The 20,253-nt window shown below is 43.5% G+C and overlaps 1 protein-coding gene across 5 annotated transcripts in view; it reads right to left on the bottom strand.

The window, feature by feature from the left end:
- Window positions 1-20,119, bottom strand: part of PPP1R12A (protein phosphatase 1 regulatory subunit 12A) — a 183,881-nt gene extending 163,762 nt beyond the window's left edge. For all 5 annotated transcript variants that reach the window (XM_033951481.1, XM_033951484.1, XM_033951482.1 and 2 more), the window contains exon 1: window positions 19,734-20,119. In XM_033951481.1, the coding sequence (XP_033807372.1) occupies window positions 19,734-19,970 (237 nt within the window). In that variant the 5' untranslated portion in view covers window positions 19,971-20,119. The remainder of the gene's footprint in view (window positions 1-19,733) is intronic.
- Window positions 20,120-20,253: the final 134 nt, after the last annotated feature.

Here is a 20,253-nt window from a genome sequence, read left to right as displayed (position 1 = left end):
TGATTTCTGGCCTAGGAGGCTAACGAGTTCTAAGTAATTCAAATCTTTGAGTTGACTTTTTATTATTTGTTGGTGAAGGGTAGGGTAAACAACAGGGGGGTATTCTCATTTGTTGGGTATGATACATGATGTGAAGGTTGATGTGATTTTATGGAAATTAATGGATATATGTAATAAAATTCTGATTTGATTATATTTATTTAATAATTGAACATTAAATAGCTTCTTATAGAAGTCGGGCTTATAAATATACATGAGAGAAATATGCATACAATGGATGTAGTGAATAAGCATGAGAAAGATGTGCATGCTCAGTTCAAATACCTGCACGACATGGCGCCAGGCTACATAATGACCAAGTTTCCTCCATACATGCCAAACAGGTCCTTCCGCTCTCAGGATGAAATACGCCTCCAACACGCCTCTTGGTCGTGCCCTTCAACTGCAAACCGCCAAACGACATTTCTACTACCACTTCATACCAAGCCAGTGGAATCAACTGCCCCCAAAGATTAGATCCCTTGAAGGACTCCTCAACTTTAGGAAAACAATAAAAACATCTCTTCACCTAACTCCCCTACACATGACTAAAGGATTACAAATTTATATTGGTACTAGATCCAGGTATATATCACATTAGGACAAAATCTTGCATTGTAAGGATAACTAAGGCAAACTGTAACCTGTATATTATATATATTGGCATTAGACCCCTAGTATATATTGAGATAGGATAAAACCTTGTATTGTAAAACTTGTACTGTAATTACGGCAAATCAAAACTCATTAACTGTTTATTATGTATGTTGAACCTGTAGTCCATTCTGAGCTCTTTGGGGAGAACGGGATAGAAAATGAAGTAAATAAATAAAATAATGTATTCATTCAATTTTCTATACCATTCTTCCAGGGTAGCTCAGAACTGTTTACATGAATTTATTCAGGTACACAATCTAATTCACCTGGGGAAATGGGGGGGGAAGGGATTACTTGACTTGCCCAGAGTCACAAGGAGCAGCGTGGGTTTGAACCCACATCCTCAGGGTGCCAAGGCTGTAGCTTTGATCACTGCGCCAAGTAAAGATACCCTGAAAACCTGGCCTGTTCACAGCCCTGGAAGAACAAATTTGGACAAGCCTGCTTTATACAATACCAAGTTAGACATTTTCCTGGTTCTTTGAGGGTACACTACTGCTGAGTATTTATCTTCTGTAGTCAAAGTTAGAAATCTACATTTTGTCTCATTTTATCTCACTTTAAAAAAAGACAATACAAAACAAAAAAATCCTACACAAGATCCATCTCAAAATCATGTAAGTTCAACAAAAACTTATCATAAAGGTACCAAAGTGAAAAATGTGCTCATAGGTCCAGGGGATAGGCCTAAGGCATCGGAGCCAATCAGGGTCTTAGCTCACCCCTCCATGCATCCCAGGATGCACCAGGAAGGCCTGACATTTTGAAGGAGGCGGGCCTGCCCATAGGAGGGAGTGGGCATTGCTCCTGCCAGGATTTTCAAAGAAAAGGTATGGGGTTGTGGGGGGGGGAGGGGGAAGGGAGGTGTCCAGGCAGAAAGGAATGGGCATCCCTCCTGCCAACTTGGAAAAAAAGGTACAGGGGGTGGGGAGTGCTGTGCTGGAGGAATTGAGGGGGGGGAGGGGTCCCAGCCCTGTAGCAGGAGGAATGGGTATTAGCAATTTTTTTTAATTTTTTAAGTATGGGGATCAGGGGGTGAGGGAGGGGAGGTCCCGGCATGTCTTTAATGGGCACAGATGTTGTGTGTGTGTATCACACACACAGAGCTGATCCCCTTTAAAAAAAAAAAAAAAGCTGTTCTCCCTCTCCTGATCAACAGGACTTCTTGAGGCCACTGATGGCTTCAGGGTTTCCCCTGTAGACTCAGCTGAGCCAGCAGGGGAAGCCCTGAACAGCTGAGCGGCAAGGGAAGCAGCCAGTCTCAGGGAGTCCTGTGGTTCAGTTGATTGTTGCAGGGAGAACAGCCTAACAGGAGGGAAGAGCTTGTGTCTAGCTATTGCCCTTCTGAGTAAGCGCCAGGCACAGTCCCTCCCCTCTTTACAGGTAATTCTATGCACAAATAGCATGCATATAATTTGCATGCTACTGTGCTGAGCATCGACAGTAGGAAAAAAAAAAAAGCAACTCAACCCACATTTTTTTTTTCACTGTGGTCTTGGAACTTTGTGCATCTGGGCCCGAGTGAGAAATGTAATGCGGTAGATAGGTTTTTGAAAGCAGGAAAAGGTACCAGTTCATTCCATCTGGGGGGAAAAAAAAGCCTGTACACATCACACCACTTGTAAGAGACCTGTCCTGACCTGCAACATTCGCAGTGTTAGGCACATAAGTGATTTAGGATTTTCCAATACCTGGCCAAAGACTAATAAAACATTTAAATTTCTCTATTGCAAAATCGCTTATTGAATTGTGGAACCCTAAAATTCTTTGTGGAACAGAAGCAACAAGTCACTAGAAAACTAACTTAGAGTACTACAGTAAGCTGTCATTATGATTTCCATCATTTGTCATCAATGACAAATGTAAAACAAAAGGATATGCTTTGTTAATGTACACACAAAAGTGATGAGAAATTAGAAGCAAGACAATTTGAGAAAGTTAGAATTTTCCATTTCATACACACAATATATAACTCATCACTTCACTTAAAAGTTATACCCGTTTTACTTTTCTTTTTTAATTTAGGGAAAAAAATCAAGGCAAAAATAAAAGTGACAACTACTTTTGAAATTTCTTGCTTTTGTTTTGAAATTTTTTTTAAATTCATTTAGTGTTCACTATTTGAATACTTGTGCTGCTTTGAATGTGTATTTCCTGTCTAGCCTCTCTTCACTGAGTGCAGCAGCTCCAGCTCCTTCTCTGGAATAAAGCCCAACTGTATAGCAAACAATTTCGTCCTGGGCCAGTATATGACATCAATTTTAAACAATATTAACAACCTGTTTGCCAAGACGAGAGGAAAACTCCAGAGGGCATGGGCTGGGAGAAGGGGACACGCTACAGAGGGAATGAACTGAAAGACAAAGGGTCAGGAAAAGAGCGGCTGAGAGAAAAGGTTAATTGTGTGTTATGTCCTATCCTCAATGTGATGTTTGTTTTACAAATCATTTCTTGTAACTCATTTGTATGATCAAAGCGTTAAAATTAAGAAAAAAACTTTGAAGAGTGTAGGTTGTAGAAGACAACAGTAAGATGAAAATCATACTAATATCAATTTCAACATTAGTATTAAATCTCAAATGCATGACAACTGTTAGTAAATCCTCCAACTATTTTGGTTACTAGTAACATCACAGATTACAATCCCATCTATCAAGGCTGCAAAATCCCAATGTCAAAACTTTGGCACACTGCAGCTGTGGCAGAAGATAAGTTTGCCAGGGGCTGGCCACTGAAGAGATGTCACAGCAGGAGCAGTTGAACACATTTTTGGTTGGAAATGTTTGGCCCTACCCCCCAGCTCCCTCACTGCCGATACTCGTCAGGCCAGGGCCCAGTGGCCCACTATTTTGCTGCCTATTGGTCAAAAGGATAAAAATGGGGAGTGTGGCAGGAAGGTTAAAAGGGAAGGACAAAACAAGTTTAGCTTTTTTTGACATCTTGCTTTTTGTTTTTAAAGAGAAATACTGTATGTAGAAGAGACCATCCCCCCACCCCTCAAGATACACAAAGGCTCAAAAAAGTGAGAGTGGACATCCAAATTTTCCAAATGTTTTTCCACTCCTGTCATTGTTTCCTTTGAACCATAGCTTTTACCGACAAGCACAATGATGAAACTAAAATGCCAATACTGGCATGTTTGGGGGGGGGGGGTTAAGAATTTGACAGATGGGAAGTCTCCCTTTTCGCCCAGAATTTTCTTTAATGCTCTGTATACTGTTTCAGGCCATTATTTTTTTATTTTAAAAAATTTATGTTCCACATATCCAACAATTTTATGCGGATTGCAAAACATACATATATAATAAAATCACAGAAAAAAAACCCACCCCAAACACACACACAAAACCCCAGAACAAATACAACAAACACATCAATACACCAAAACATAAGACAACACGTCGCCAACTCACAAAACCACAAGCTCTCTTCCAAATAATTTACCTACATCACTAAAAAGGAGAGAAAAGAAGGGGGAGGGGAGGGAAGATCTGTAAGAGTAAAAAAGCAACAGCTAAAAGAGCCTATTCAGACCTCAAAGGTGTGCGCACACACAGTCTTTAACCCCTTCTTAAACTGCAACACACTTGTAGTGTGCCTTAAGTCCAACAGTAGCATATTCCAACAAGTTAGGCCCTGTACTGAAAACATGGTTTTACAAAACCTTGCCAACCTTACTGCACTCAAAGAGGGCACAGCCAAACACAACTTGTCCATAGATCGGAGATTCCACCTCGGCTGATATAAATGTAACAGTGATCGCAGCGTCTTCGAACAATCATCATTCAAAAAGTTTAAAAATTATACACTAAATCTTAAATTCAATGCGCACTGGTAGCCAATGTAATTCCCTCAGAACTGGGGTAATATGCTCATATCTCAAAACATGAGCAATCACTCGTGCAGCAGCATTCTGAGCAAGTTGAAAAAACTTAACGTGCTTAGGTAACCGAAATACAACTCATTGAAGTAGTCAAGAACGAGAGTCTTTTACCAGAGGGCCGCCGCGTGAGCAGACTGCTGGGCACGATGGACCACTGGTCTGGCAATTCTTATGTTCTTAATTATCAGCAGACAAAAAGTCAGTCTCTCAATCTGCGAAGCAGTCTTAAGTTGAAGAATGTATGCGACACCACTGACTTTACTTGCGACTTGAATGATAATGTTGAGTCCAGTATGACACCCAGATTATCTACACTGATGAAGTTCTGACGCTTCTACATTATCCAGAACTACCACAGAGGGAAATGCCAACAATTGTCTCTCCTGGCCAATACTCAAAAATCTGTTTATTTTAATAATAATAATAACTTTATTCTTCTATACCGCCACAATCTTGCGACTTCTAGGTGGTTTACAATCAAGAGAGCTGGACATTCAGCGAGTTACAATGTGCAGATAGTCAGAGGAAATACAGAGTGCAGAAACTTTAAGGAAGCAAAATTATAGATATACAATTTGCTGAGAAGGAATACAGATTGGAAGAGATTTCCAAGTGGGCCTGTTAGGAGAAGGCCGTGCAATTCAAAAAATACAGCAAAAATTATGATATGATAAGAGTAGCAGTTTATATATATATCACAGAACCAGTTCAACCAGCTCAGTTTAAAGACACATATACATGTGGAAGCGATACATTGACAATGTGTTTTTGGTACAGAGAGTCCATCACACTTTTTCAATCTTTGACATGGTTAAACAGCTGTAATGAACAGCTAAAGTTCACTGTTCATATTAGTTTTGTCAAAATACCATTTCTGCATATCCTCATTATACTGGAAGGGTCTCAATTTATTACCACCATTTTTCACAAGGAGACAGATCGAAACAATCTTTTCATGTATACCAGTTTTCATCCCAGACATTTAAAGCGATAACTTACCAGTTGGACAGTTCCTCCGTTTGCAACGCTTATATTCTCAGAGATCAATTCATTGAATGAGCTCAAGAGATGGAGTGTTTCACAGCAAGGGATTACCCTGCTAAGATTATTATGCGAGCATATAAGTGGGCACTTTATACTTCACGTGAAGCATTATTACAATCATACAGACCCGCACCAGGCTCCAGTTTGACCTGTGTTTTGCCATACTCACCTTTTGCCATTAAAAATATTAAACTCTGGCATATTTTAGGGGTCCATAAGGTTTTTAGTGACCCTTCAAGGTTTGCGTTTTTATGTACAATCTAAAGGGAACATCTAACTATTTTACATTACATTAATAGACGGCAAAACCTTCCAAATCGATGTGGTTTACATAAGCAAGAGACTGTATAAGTCAGCAAATTACAAAATTTGTGACAATCATTAATTTCCTAAAAATCTTACAAAGATGTTTTCAATAGATTTCAAAAGTACAGATAGGAGCCTGAGGTAGCAAATAAGATACATAACTCGGAATCCTGACCGGCTGCCTGGAATGCAATTGTTCGATGTTAAAATTTCTTGTATAGGCAGCCACGCACTGAAGGAAATACAAACATCGAAGTAATCCACAGCGGACTTTCTACTTTAAAGAGCACAAACTGATCCAGCAAATAACTGGAAGCTTGACTGTGTAAGGCTTTATAACGAAGTCCCAAATTAAAATAATACCCTGGCTTCAAAAAGCAACCAATGCAGCTCATTATAATAGGGAGTAACGTGATCAGACTTTCTCAAATTAAAGATCAGACGTACAGCTATGTTTTGAATCTTGTGTAATCTATCTAGATTTGAACGTAGACCTGGTACAGAGTCACCCCAGAGTCATAGCCCATGAGGTGGGTATTCAGTGTGTGCTGATGTTCTTCCTACCATTGTTGTATATTTACTTGGTTTTTCATTTACTTTGAGGGGGGGGGGGTCCACTGATTGATCAACTTTGGCAGAAGTCAACAGAATACTCTGTCCTTGCAATAAGATATACATTGGTTGCACAAGGAGGACTATTCGCAGTCAAATTCAAGAACATTTGAGCAGAATTCGGAGACTCCCCTTATGTAACATTGAAAGGATAAATTCTCATGTCCTGTTGGATTTAAATTTTTGGGTTATGTAGACTGTATTATTACCCTGAGGTGGTAATATATATATCCAGAGCCTTATGGAGGATTGAATAACATTTGATTTTTTCATCTTAACACAGTGCACCCTAATGGTTTGAACTGGGAGATGGAGTTTTGGTTTTTTGGTTTGATTTTTTGGTGTTTTGATTTTCAGTCTGTGGATGTTTGGGGGGCAGCATTTCTTCATTCACTTGCAGATTCCCTCTCCACAGGTTATTGTAGTCAACTCTTCGTCACATCTCCTTCACCGGCGGTTTTAACCTCATTTTTGTGCCGGTTTTACAGGGCGTCTTTTCATTCCTATTCTTACTGGGTAACCTTCAGAAATGCAATAGGGTTCAAGGTACTATCCAAAAGTCAATGTTTTTCAAAACTTAAAATAAGATTGGAGAATTACCTGTTGTTAGTATGTATGGATTGATATTCCTTGGTATTTTTAACTTTATTATGTTTGTTCACAGGCACTTTGAAAAATAAATATTTTGCTCAGTTTCCTGGAGGCAGCAGTCGCAAAACATAGCTCATGTTGAAGCCAGGATTATCACTCTTGTTCAGCAGGCTAAGAAAAAAGTGTCTGCAATACCTAGTTTAAACTTTTACCTATACCTAGTTTGTACTATTATATTGCAATAATGAAAATTTTGAAGCTGTGATTAGAATTCATTTAATTATACCACTGGTAAGCCCGTTTGGCTCGTTCTTCCCGACGCCGGAGCAGAGACTTTGTTCACACTTGGACTCCATATTTGAACATTTTGCCTCCTGAGAGTCGTAGCCGGGTCTTGAATAGACTCCACCTCTGAAATTGTGCTTCTAGATGTCTCTGCTGTTCCCTGCTGGCGCGTTTTCTGTATATGTGGGGGGATGGGGAGGGGTGGGTGGGGGTAGGGTTTTCTTTGTTGGGGGGTGGGGGTATGGTGGGTCCGGGGAGGACATAAGAGTCCAGTCCTCCGCGGGTGTTTGATGAAACTGCTTTCTATGGTTATTATTGCTGTTGTACTTACTGTTGCTTAATAAAATAGATTTAAACATAATTATACCACTGGTAGATCATTTGTATATCTTATGGTTGCCCCGTGAACACCCGTTTCTATGATTATACAATAGTATTCAAACTAGTACTATTTGCAAAGGTTTTTTGGTGAAAAGTTGCCTAATTGGGGGGCTGTTTGATGTAAGGTTTGCTTTTATTTCTTCCTGAGTGTTTATTTTTACAATATCCCCTTGTTGATTTTGGAATAAACCTACAGTCATCTTTGGCAGTAATATTCAATTTTCTTCCATTTTTCTGCTTCCTCCTCAAATCTATCTATTTTTCCATGTCTTCCCCTCCGGTCTACTTATCTCAAGAAAGATATAGTAGCACTAGAAAAGGTTCAAAGAAGAGCAACCAAGATGATAAAGGGGATGGAACTTCTCTCATATGAGGAAAGAACGGTTAGGGCTCTTCAGCTTGGAAAAGAGATGGCTGAAGAGAGATATTATTGAAGTCTACAAAATCCTGAGTGGAGTAGAATGGGTACAAGTGGGTCAATTTTTTGCTCCATCAAAAATTACAAAGACTAGGGGACACTAGATTAGCCACCATCAATGGGCTACTGGGCTTGACGGACCATTGGTCTGACCCAGTAAGACTATTCTTATGTTCTGACTTCAGTTTTTTCCCTTTTCCCCTCTTATGGTCTGGGACCATTATCCTCTCCTTCCCACAGTCTAGCATCTCCCCCCCCTCCTTCCTTTGTGGTCTGGCATTTATGTCTTTTCCTTCCCCTCCCCCTACCTTTAGTCTAGAATCTCTCCCTCTTCCTTCCACTGGTCTGGCATCTATCTCCTATATCCCCTCCCCCTTTTCCTCACAAAGTGGTCTGACATCTCTATTCTTATTCTCCCCCCCTCCCCCCCCAATGGTCTGGCATCTGTTATCTGCCCCTTTCCTTTCTTCCCCTGGAAGTCTGATGCTTTCTTTATCTTTTTTTCCCCCCATTCCCATGCATCTCTCAACCCTCCCCGTGCCCTCCCCCCACCCCCAGCAGAATCCAGTGCTGGCTTACCATTCTTCCCAGTGGTACTGCTGTAACTCTTCAGGCCGCCGGCAGCATAAGTAAAGTAAACACACTGCTTCGGCAACCAAAAAGCTTTTTCTCCACTACTGCTTCCCGCCTATGAGGGGACAGGAAGTAGTTGTAGAGGTAAAGCTTCTGGGTCACCAAAGGCAGCATGTTCACTCGCGCTGCCAGCTTCCCAAAGAGAGCAGTGCTGCTGGGAACGAGAATGGTAAGGGAAGCACCAGATCTCACTTGGGGGGGGGAGGAGGGGGACTCAATAGGTGCATGAGCCACTCAGACGGTCTCTGCGGGCCTCCATTGGCTTGTTGGCCTTGCAATTAAGACAATTGCTGTAAGCAGTGTAAAATACTAAAAATAAATAAAATATTCAGCATTTATGCATGTAACTTACACAGACTCCAATATTCACTGACTTTGAAATTCCAAGTGTATTCAGTGACACACAATGGATTAGCAGCAGTAGTGTAAAATGCATCAAGCTTCTGTATAGCAGAACATTCCAAAACGCACAAATTTCAGCCTAAACAAGTAAAGGTTCTTTAACAGAATGCAAAAATCAATGGATGGCTCGGCTCACAAAAGCAATTTTAGAATTACACTACGGCTTTTGCCCTTAAGGTTTTAAATTCCCCTTCTTGGATAAAACCAAGTGAAATTCCTTACTCCAACTTCTCCTTTTCCATTTATTCAATTTTTGACCGACATTTGGATGCTGAAGTCAAGGGTAGTGCCAAGCTTACAAACATACACAAATTAAAACCTCTAGTAATGGCTACAATGGTGTGATTTTCATAGCAAAGTGAAGAAAGTTTAAGAGATACTTGCGAGGGAGAAACACAAATATCTTGAGTTGGGAGGTACTAGTCATGCGTAGTAGTTTGTACAGAATTGTCAATGGATGGGATATTGTAGAGTGATCTGTTTTGGCAAGTACCACCTTGTTTGTAGTTTTGGAGGAGGCAGTAAATTGAGAGATTTCAAGTATACAGAGACAAAATTCTAGGGCTATAGAAATAATAGCATGTGTGTTAAAAATGGTCATAGTTTTAAAACAATGTTAACCTCTTAAAGGTGATGCTGTCTTTACATTTCATGTAGGTAGATATTTTTACTTTTTCTGATCAATGGGGTACATTGTTATGAAACACAATAGGATGAGCTGACGTGTTTCTGGAACATTCACTGCTCAATTAAGGGCTCCTTTTACAAAGCCGCACTAGTGGTTTAACGCACGTAATAGCGTGCGCTAAACTGCCGGACACACTAGCCGCTACCGCCTCCTCTTGAGCAGGCGGTAGATTTTGGCCAGCGCGGGGGTTAGCGCGTGATGAAAAGGTGCGCATGTTAACCCCGTTAGCACAACTTTGTAAAAGGAGCCCTAAATGTAAGAATTTTTAAAAATATATTAGGCATATGTTTATTACATAAAGACTTTTTTTTTCCAGACTGAGAGGACTTAGCCACAGTCCATACACTTCTCCCTCGTTATTCGCCGGGGATAGGGGCAGAGCTGGACTGCGAATGGCGAAAAACCGCAAATACCGGCTCTGACCCACCCCCCTTCTGCCTTCCCCCGGCATCCTGGCCTTACCTGGTGGTCTAGCTGGTTTTCAGGGCAGGAGCGATCTTCCTACGCTCCTGCCCCGTGCAGATAGCCATTAAGAAATGGCTGTGGGGAGTTCCCGTAGTCTCTCGAGAGACTACGGGAACTCCCCACAGCCATTTCCTAATGGCTATCTGCACGGGGCAGGAGCGTAGGAAGATCGCTCCTGCCCCGAAAAGCAGCTAGACCACCAGGTAAGGCCGGGATGCCGGGGGAAGACAAAAATGAGAGGTTTTTTTTCCTCCTCCCCCCTCAAAAAAAATCACGATTATGTGAAATCACGAGTAGGGAAACCGCGAATGGGGAGGGGGAAGTGTATTTTTGTGGGAGGCTTATAAACTACGCTCTGAAACATGGGTAATTTTAATTGTGATAATTAGCAGTGTAAGAACAGCCTTTATTCTGACATTTGATATGAGTTGTTTGTATAGCTGGAATATATGCACACACACAGAGTGTTCCAACAGCAGAACAAAGCAAGCATGTTAGCATATGAACATTTCAGTTTAAAACATGTACAGGAACTTTCCAGTCATGCTACCAAACAAAAGTACACATCACTATGCAGCAGCTAAAAATCTAAGCCTCAACATGTTTAGAGAGAAGAGAGAAAAGACAAGATATGTACCCAACTAGCCTTAAATTAAAGCAGAAGTAGTAAAAGGCTATAATATGAAGATAAAAAGAGATATATTAAGGAAAAACTCAGAAAAAAATTTTTTCATGGAAAAGGGCTAGGGTTAGGAGACTGAACAGTAAGAGAGCTAAAAACAATTTAGTATAAACACTAAAGGATCCTCTAATGACAAGATAGGATACTAACAAAGAACACTGAATTCCAAAAGGGCAAAGAGTTAACTTCATGAAGTAATATTTATGACCCATCATCCACCATTTATGGTTGTACTGAGTCTTTATCTACCAACATCATTTACAGTTATGTTATGATGAATTCACAAGCATTAAGAGTGCACATGACACTTTTTGTACTAATGAGATTTTGTACTGTTGCAGGGACTGGGTGGGGACAAACATCATTTTCTAGTATGAAGAAAAATGGATGTCTAATAAAAACTATTAAACACCATAAATTTTAATAAATATTTATTAAAAGAAAAAATAGAATTTGCCACTTGGCTGCGTGTGCAGAATTTATACTGGATTTTAAGCAAAACAGATATCGAAATGTGCTATCATAAGGAATATTAAAAAACAAAAATTTAAGGGTTGTTGTTTTTTTTTTTACACATACAGGACTATTCACCTACAACTGTGTGAAAATTAGCCTAAATTTGACAAGTTTGAATTAAACTGGATTCTAACAGATCTCAAATTCATTTAAATTCAGTGGAACCACAACTTTATAACTACCAGTACATATTATTTGTATGAATACTACCCGGCACAATCATTTCAGACACAGAACAGACTCCCTAATTCTTGGAATTTAAAATCTAGTCAATACATAAGTCAGACAAAGGAAAACCTAGCTTGAAAACACCCCACCTATCATGCTTAGCCAATATACATGAGATATGATGCATGCAAATTACCTGCTCTAATCTAGCTCATGCATATTCACTTACAGATAGCCTGTGGTGTCCCAAGGATTGGGATGGGAATATGTGCTCTACGGAGAATGGTCGTGAGTGACTGAGGAACAGTGGTCGTAAATACTGGAGCAATGAAATAAAAAGGTGGGGGGCAGAGGAAATATATCAAAAGAATAGGAATGAGTGCAGAAGTAGCAAAGATCTAGAATCACCCCAAGTTCCTTGAGAACAGAAAATTTTGGCCAAAGATTTCAACTGATATCTTGCACTATAGAGGCTAAACCCCCCCCCCCCCAAACAGTTATTGCCAGCCCGCACTAAACGACTTCGTAAAAGAGGCCCTATATTAAGAAAGCAACTGGTACTTGTACAAGTTGACATCTCAGAGGCTTTTGATGCTATTGAATATTCATTACTCTGAGTTGGGGTTGGGGATATGTGATATAGTATTAAGATTGTTTGAGGAATTTCTTAATAAGTATTGAAGAATCTATAATAATAAAACGCTACGCTCGCTTGTGCACTCGCGCAGCGTGTTCCCTGATCCGTCGCGATGTGGCGGCACAATTGCGCATGCGCTAGATGGCGCAGAGTGAGGGGCCGGGACTTAGGGGAAGGAGAGCAGGCCCGGAATTCGGCCGGGCCCGGCCAGGCAAGACCCCCCTTCCTCGCCACACCCAGGCCCCGGTGGTCCCCGCCGGCAGAGGCAGAAAGACAGCGGTCGCTGGCTGTGCGGACGTGTTTCCTTAAATCCCGATCCTTTCCATCGTCGTCGCACCCTTCCCCCCAGCGCTCCCGAACTCCCATCCGACACACTGCTTGAAAGGAGCCTGGTGAGGATCGCGGCTGTGTCTCTGGAGCTTCCCCCCCCCACCCACTCACCAACCGCTGCCGACGCTGCGAGTCCAGAGCCACTTGCGATCACCACTGTGGCCACTCCCACTCTCTCTCTGTCTGCCGAAAAAAACCAAAAGAAAATAAAACAATCGTTGGCACATAGGGAGAAAGAGGCACTTCCGGTTGCGGCAGGGAAGGGCAGGGCTTCTCTCTCCCCCCAAGCAGCAAAAAAAACCCTCGATGTTCGCGGCTGTGACCCCTCCCCCCAAAGTGGTAACCCATAGAAGAAAATCAGACTTTGCAGACTTAGTAACAGAATATAACTAGAATACCGAGTTTAGTCCGCTGAATCCTGGAGGCTGTGGTGTTGGACATTTAAAAGGGGTCCAAACAATGTGGCCAGTTTTTGTCTTCAACCTTCAACCGTCCACCAATACCAACATCATCTACCACCATGTCCCATCCTTAGAAATAAAAGGCAGATCGATTGTATGAGACTGCCACAGCACTTCCCCCTGACAAGGAGGAGAATGATATTTGGGTGGGGGAGTTGGGATTGGAGTTGGGGCCTGGGTTGGTGAGGAGAAGAAAAACATGAAATAGCCACTAGAGAGAGAGGCTTTGGGTGGGTGAGAGAAGCAGGCATTTGGAGGGTAGGCAGGAAAGAGAAAATACATGGATGGGGTGGGCTGCCAGCACCTCTGCAAGCGAGGGCTAAAGGAGCCCTCCCCCCCTCCCCCCTGCTCCAGAGAAAGTGAAAGCGCGGAGGAATGCAGAAGTGCGCGCTGGGGCTCAGTTTGGCTCGCCATGGCCTAGCAGTTCGCAGCATCAGGCGGTGATCCAGCAAGGTAAGTTTATCATAGGGATAAGAAGGAGGTGGGGGGGGGGGAGAAAAAGGAAGGGATGCCTACTTGCTGGACAGGGGGAGCAGGAAAGAGGTGCTGATGGACAGGGGGGTGAAGAAAAAGGAAGAAGGCCAGACCACGGGAAGAGAAGGGGGGTGGGGTGAAATGCTGCTGCTGCACAGGGGGCAGGGAAAGACACAGAAAGACAGACAAAGAAAAGGGGCCAGGGAGAGAGAAAGACAGAGAGAGAGAGACAGAAAGAAAGGCAGACAGACATATATTCTAGCACCCGTTAATGTAACAGGCTAAAAGACTAGTGATGAAATATTCTTAAATTGGTGGGCAGATTATAGTCCCTCAAGGCTCCCCTTTATCACCATCATTATTTAAATGTGTACCTAAGTTTTTAGGTAAAATCCCAGCTAAAATGGGAGCAAAAGATCTTGTCTTATGTAGATGACAATTTCTTATTATGTCTTGAATTGGCTACTTTTGATAAATTTCAAGTTTATTAGTACTTGATATGCCGAACTTTGCAGAACATCAGTGCAATTTACATTAACAGCTGGATCTGGAAAAGCCCATCTGTCTCTTTCCCCACCCCCACCCATGTATCCCCCAAAGTACCCTACCTTAGATAACCATTAATAAAGTCACACAACAACATCTTGGAAAAATAGAGTCGCAGCTCTGCTTATTATAATAACAAAATAACATAGTATTATAAACAACCATGAAGATACCACACAACTACATATAAACAGCTTTTTGGCCCCTGTGACCCTGCCCCTGTCAGCAAGGGTCTCGGGGGTGGCAGGTGCCACCCTGCCCCTTCGGTCGGGTCACCAGCCCACCTGGGACCCGCTTCCAAACCAGCTGCCCTCCAGCCGCTCATCTCCGGATGAGCCCCGGCTTTTGGTAGCTTGAACCCTGCCTACAACTCCTGAGCTCCCAACCCGGGAACCAACCACCCATCAAAGGAAAGGGATGGGTGGGAAAGCCGCCGAGGACCAGAAGAAACCTGACACTTGACAGCTGCTGGCTAAATTTAGGCCCGCCCCCAGCGTTCTGCCGCTATCCAATCCCCCAGCTCTAACCTCGGCAGGACACGTTCTACCCTATCCTACCTCCCCATTCTTCCCTTAACCCTCCACCCTCCCCTTCAAGAGCCAATCCCGACGGGTCAACACGAAGGCCTTCCACAGCCCCGTGTTACAAACGTCCGTCGAGACTCATTCTTGGGCTAACTTATATGGTTGTTAGACATGGAGAAGTTAGAAAGAAGAGATTATAGCTAAGTAGTGGGAAGAGATAAGGAAGGGGAAAAGTGGAAATACAATATTCAGTAGGACAGGGATCAAGAGAAAGGAGCAGTAGGGGTTGGGGTGTCATGCCGCAGCCTCTCAGAGCTAGATGCACTAAAAAGGGTCAGTAATACCGCGTGGGTCTGCTATGAACTGATTTTTGGCCGATTCCAAAAGAGCTATTGATGCACAAAAAAGTTTACATGCAAATGATTTGAGCGGAGGTTTGTCATAACGTCCGTCTGATCCCGCTGATGAATCGCTGTGACTCTCACATGGGCAGAGCAGCAGGGGAAGCCTGAACAGCCAAGAGGCAGGGGGGATGTTGGGGACGGCGGGGCTTTTTTCTTCTTTTTTTATGTACACAGATGTGAATGTGTTACCCGGTCGGTCACGAGATTTACGGGAACTATTTAGGAAGCTGCTTAGTGCTGACCAACAGCGCTAAAGCATGCTCCCACTCTGTATTGCTCAGCGGCTGAAGCCAGAATTCACGGCAGCAACTGACCAGGTTAGTAGCGGGGCGGGAGCGCGGAAAGCTTTTTCCTGCCCCGCTACAGGACCACCAAGGATTCCAGCGGCAGAGGAGGTACAATGGACAGGGCAGGGAAGGGGGACAGGGTGTAGAGCCTGGGAGGGAGGAGGCTAGGTGCAGAGCCTGACAGATGATGGAGGGAAGGGGGCTGTGTGCAGTGCCTAGCGGGGGATGGAGGGAAGGGGACTGTGCAGAGCCTGGCAGGACACTTGAGTATTAAGCAGCCCAACATAGTCGAGTCAACCATTTTTCCTCCTTCAAAGAGGGGGGGGGGGGGTTCAACTTATATTTGAGTTTATACGGTAAGCTCTTTCAAGCAGGGACTGTCTCCATTGTGACTCTGCACAGTGCTGCATACATTTGGTAGTGCTCTAGAAATAATTAGTAGTGGTAGTAAAGCTGGCACTGGAGGAAGGAGGATTATAACAGAGAATGCATCACACTAATGCCTGGATAAGGATAGGGAAACAGGTAAAAAAAAGTGAGAGAAAAGCCAACAGTTGACATTTCTTTAGAATTTTAACTTGGTTTTTTTTCCAGAATATATTATGTATTATATCACTTAGCTCAGGCATGTCAAACATGCAGCCTGCAGGGAAGTTCTGTGCAGACCACACTGTAGCATATAATGTACATTCTAAATTTAACATCTGGCTAATTATATAATGTAAATTTGGCTCCTAAGTAATTATAATGGGGAGAATAGGGAGGATGAATATTTTAGTGCAGCTGCCATAGCGGCCTCTCAGTCATGAGTGACATGCCTGACCTAGCTGAACTTCACAACTGCACTCTACAAAGTCAATTTAGTCAGTAGTAAAACCAGTCTCTAGGCAAAAGATGCTCACTCAAAACACCTGGCTACACAGACAACTAGTAAGGATGCAGTCAGTGGCGTAGTAAGGGTGAGTGATGCTGTGGAGGTGGCACCCCTCACCCCCTCCAAATGCATGCACACCCCCTTCCCTTTCCCAGTACCTTTTTAACGTCTGTGGCGTAAGCATGCTCACACTTTGGTGTCACTTCCTAGACATGGGTCCCAGAAGTGACATCAGAGAGACCGCTGATGCCGATGTGGGCTGCAACCTTGCGCTGGGGAAGTAAAAAAAAAAAAAAGGTACGGGAGAAGGAGAAGCGGAGACAAGCCACACCCTTAGCAAAACGGTACCCAGGGCATTCCGCCCCCCTCACTACACCACTGGATATCACCACATTTTAGAAGGAATGGAATGTGTGTCCAATGTGCAGGTAAGGGAGCACCTGGGCAGGAACAATTACAGTTTTGCAATTAACAGCTGATAATACGTTTTAAAAGAATTAAAACTACAGACATAAAAAGCTACAAGTTTAAAATGGATGTTAAGAAAGGTTTGCTATAGTTATACTAGAAAAGATTCAAGTCTGTATAGAAGATGGCTCAGGAAATGCTGACAATCAAAGTATCAAGCACTGCTACAATGCTATAAAAATCTGATGAGAGCATATTGAGAGTGTATGATGTACACTCAGTTCGGTCTCCCTCTTATGAGGAATATATTTGAGCTGGAAAAATAAAGTAATACTAATTAGGTGACTGGAACATTTACCATATGAGGAAAGATTGAACAGCCAGAAATGTTTACCTTGGAATGGAGATGTGTTCCCTCTAGGATGGGCTCCCCGCGCCAGCATTAGGAAAACACCAGGACTGGGCATAAGCAACTTACCCTGCTCATAAACTGGGTCAGTGAGTCAAGACAGAGCAGATTAACAACTGTCACTATCTGGCTGGGATAGAAGGAGAAGTAGGAGCTTTTCAGAGTAATCAGGAAAGAAAACTAAGGCATGAATACTTTAGAGGACTAAAGAAACACTACAAAGCCATTCTAGAGCTACCAAGAGAAATTAAGAATCGACCAAGAGAAGTGGTCTAAGGAGGATATTTATTCCAAGACTTCTATTTCTTAGTTTAACAATTTTCTTTTATTTTCCTTATAATTTTATTTTGGAACTTACTCTAATATTAGAACAAGTGTTGTAACTTGTAATGATTGAATGAAAAAAACAAACAAAAAAACCGACCAAGGATCTTTAACTGTTGGGTACTTCACTTTATAGAAATTGGCCAGCAAGGCTGCACATGTTTAAAAAGAAAGCCTTGTATCATAAGCATACAAGGGAATAGGCAATTTGGTGATGTAAAATATTAATTAACAGAATGAATAATAATAATAATTTGATTTTCTTGTATACCGCCCCACCAGCAGTTCTAGGTGGTTCACAAAAGAAGAACTGAAACATTTCAGTTAAAAACCACAATTTCAAAAAAACACAACTATCCTAACTACTACATCCATTAAATACAGCATCAGATAAAAAGTACATTTAAAATACAGAGCCTAATAAAAAAATACCTTCTTAAATATCAACATTCTTGTTTATCAAATAGGTGAGTTTTCAATAATTTCCTAAATGTAAGATAAGACTAGGCTTGAACAATCAGAGGACTCATCCAGGAGTTCAACTTCCCCACCTCATATTCCAATGTCCTGTCCAAAAAAGTCTTATAGCGACAGGCACTTGGGGTAGGGAAGAGGAACATACCTGAATCGTACATTTTAATGAATGAAACAGTTTCAGGTAAGACACCAAATAGGAAGGTAAAAGAGCCTTATAACAGATACACCCAAACTTTAAAAATACTCTGGCCTCAAAAGGCAGCCAATGCAGTCTAGCATAAAAAGGACTAACATGAACTGAACAGACATCCAGTAAGAAGGTGTATGCAATGACTGAAAGGCTTTCCAGTCAGAAAGATATGTTAGGTATGCAAGGATTTCCATCTGTACTGGCACTGCCTAGATATTTGACAAAGGGATAGAATTGTAGACAAGAGAATATAGCTTTCTGTTTTGCACACGCAAGGCAGATTGTTCTGGAACAGAAATGCATTCACAGAAGGTAGTTATGTTGCTCTGCCAACTTAGAACAGTTATGTGGGAGGGTGAATAGGCTCATACAGAAGGTAACTAAGAACAGAGTGGGCGAATGCCTGACTCACAGAAAACTAGCACAAAAATCTGACTTACTAAACTAATAAAGAAGAGGCACAGGCATCCCTGCTTCTGCACCAGTACACAACCTTTCATGTGTTTATTTTTATTGTTGTTGATTTTTTTTAGCAAACGATAATAAAGAAAATGAGATGCACTAAGGAAAGAAGTAAAAATTAAAAACTACATGACAAATTGGGAATGCTAATAATAAATGCATCAATCACAGTGTATCCACTACTGCTATTCTGAGGCTTTTAAAATAGATTCTTCTCCGAACATCCATACAGAAACAGTGTAGCACCAGAGACACAGTTTCAAAACTCCAATTACCCTTTTGGAGACTTACATTTTAAACTCTGGCTACTGTTACAAGTTTGTCATAGCTGCCCTCTACCATTGTCTACAATTAAAATGTTGGCACACGGCTCGGTGTGGACAGGAGCAAAGCAGCAAACACCACAGTATGATCAAGGGGTTCAGATGACAGCTCCCCCCCCAAAAAAAAACCATAGAGCAACCCATAAAGAACATCCTAGTCTGCATGGGGGAGGGGGGTGAACCAGCCTGCTGAATTGAGGTAAAGCGACGAAAACAGACTTTTCTGGTTATTTTTCAAGGAAGCGATCCACCCCACCCGCTGTCAAAAGAAAAGCCAGCAAACCACGACCGCATTGTCGCCAGCAAACCCTGTGCAAGCAGCAACCCCCAGGCCAAAGGGCATCCGATCACGCCCCCTAATAGTTACACTGTCACGTTAACTCCCCCCCCCCCCCCCCCAAAACAAGGAAGCGGCGAGGAGTGCGAAGGATGCCCTCCGGGGCCTGGCTGCTCCCAATGCAGCAGCCTTTTTCCTTATTTGGCGAACGCCGGTCCGCAGGCAGGACAAGCGGACACAAAGAAGCGGCGGCGGATCCTTCCGTTAAGCCGTGCACAGCAGCGCTGAGCGTCCTCCCTGGAAGGCACCTACGGGGGGGGGGGGGTGTTGCAAGGAGCAGGAGCTGCTCAGTAACCATCCCCGCCCCCCCGAGAACGGAAGCACGGCCGCCACCGGCCAACCTTGCAAGAGCTCACCTGCGGCCGGGCCCCCCTTGCACTATAAAGGCACAGCGGCAAGAGAGGCCTGTTCGCACCTAGGGGCCTTGCTCATCTCGGAGGGGGGAAGGGAGAGAGGCGAAGGCCGGCCCCGAGACCCGAGGCGGCCGGATACCGACCTGGTGCAGCGCCGTGAGCCCGTCCACATTGGCGTAGTTGATGTCGGCGCCGCGCTCGAGCAGCTTGTGGACCTCGTCGGCGTCGCCGCTGGAGCAGGCGGCCAGGAAGACGGCGCCGTCGTCAAACTTCACCCGGGTCTTCTTGCGCTTGACGACCGGCGGCTCCAGGTCCGTCTCGGAGCCCAGCCAGCGCTTCAGCTGCTCGTTGCGCTTCTGCTTGGCGTCCGCCATCTTCATCCCCCTGCTGCCTCGGCTCTTGGCTCCGGGAGGGAGGATATACCGTGGACAGCCAGTATCCCACAGAGCACCGGGGCCGACGAGCCGCTCTCGCCCTTCTCACTCGCTCCTTCCCTGGCCTCCTCCGCCGCCGCCGCCACCACCGCAGCGGTGTGCGCGCGCGCGCACGCACGGGCCCCCCCTCATTAACATAACATCTCGAGACTTTGGGTGGCGCTGGCTTAGGGCAGCAGGGGCGAGGGAAAGGCCGCACGCCGGGGAGGGTCAGGTGGACGTCGAACGG

This window comes from Geotrypetes seraphini, chromosome 7 (assembly GCF_902459505.1).
Source record: "Geotrypetes seraphini chromosome 7, aGeoSer1.1, whole genome shotgun sequence".
Lineage (NCBI taxonomy): Eukaryota > Metazoa > Chordata > Amphibia > Gymnophiona > Dermophiidae > Geotrypetes > Geotrypetes seraphini.
This window is presented reverse-complemented; position numbering and strand designations above follow the sequence as displayed.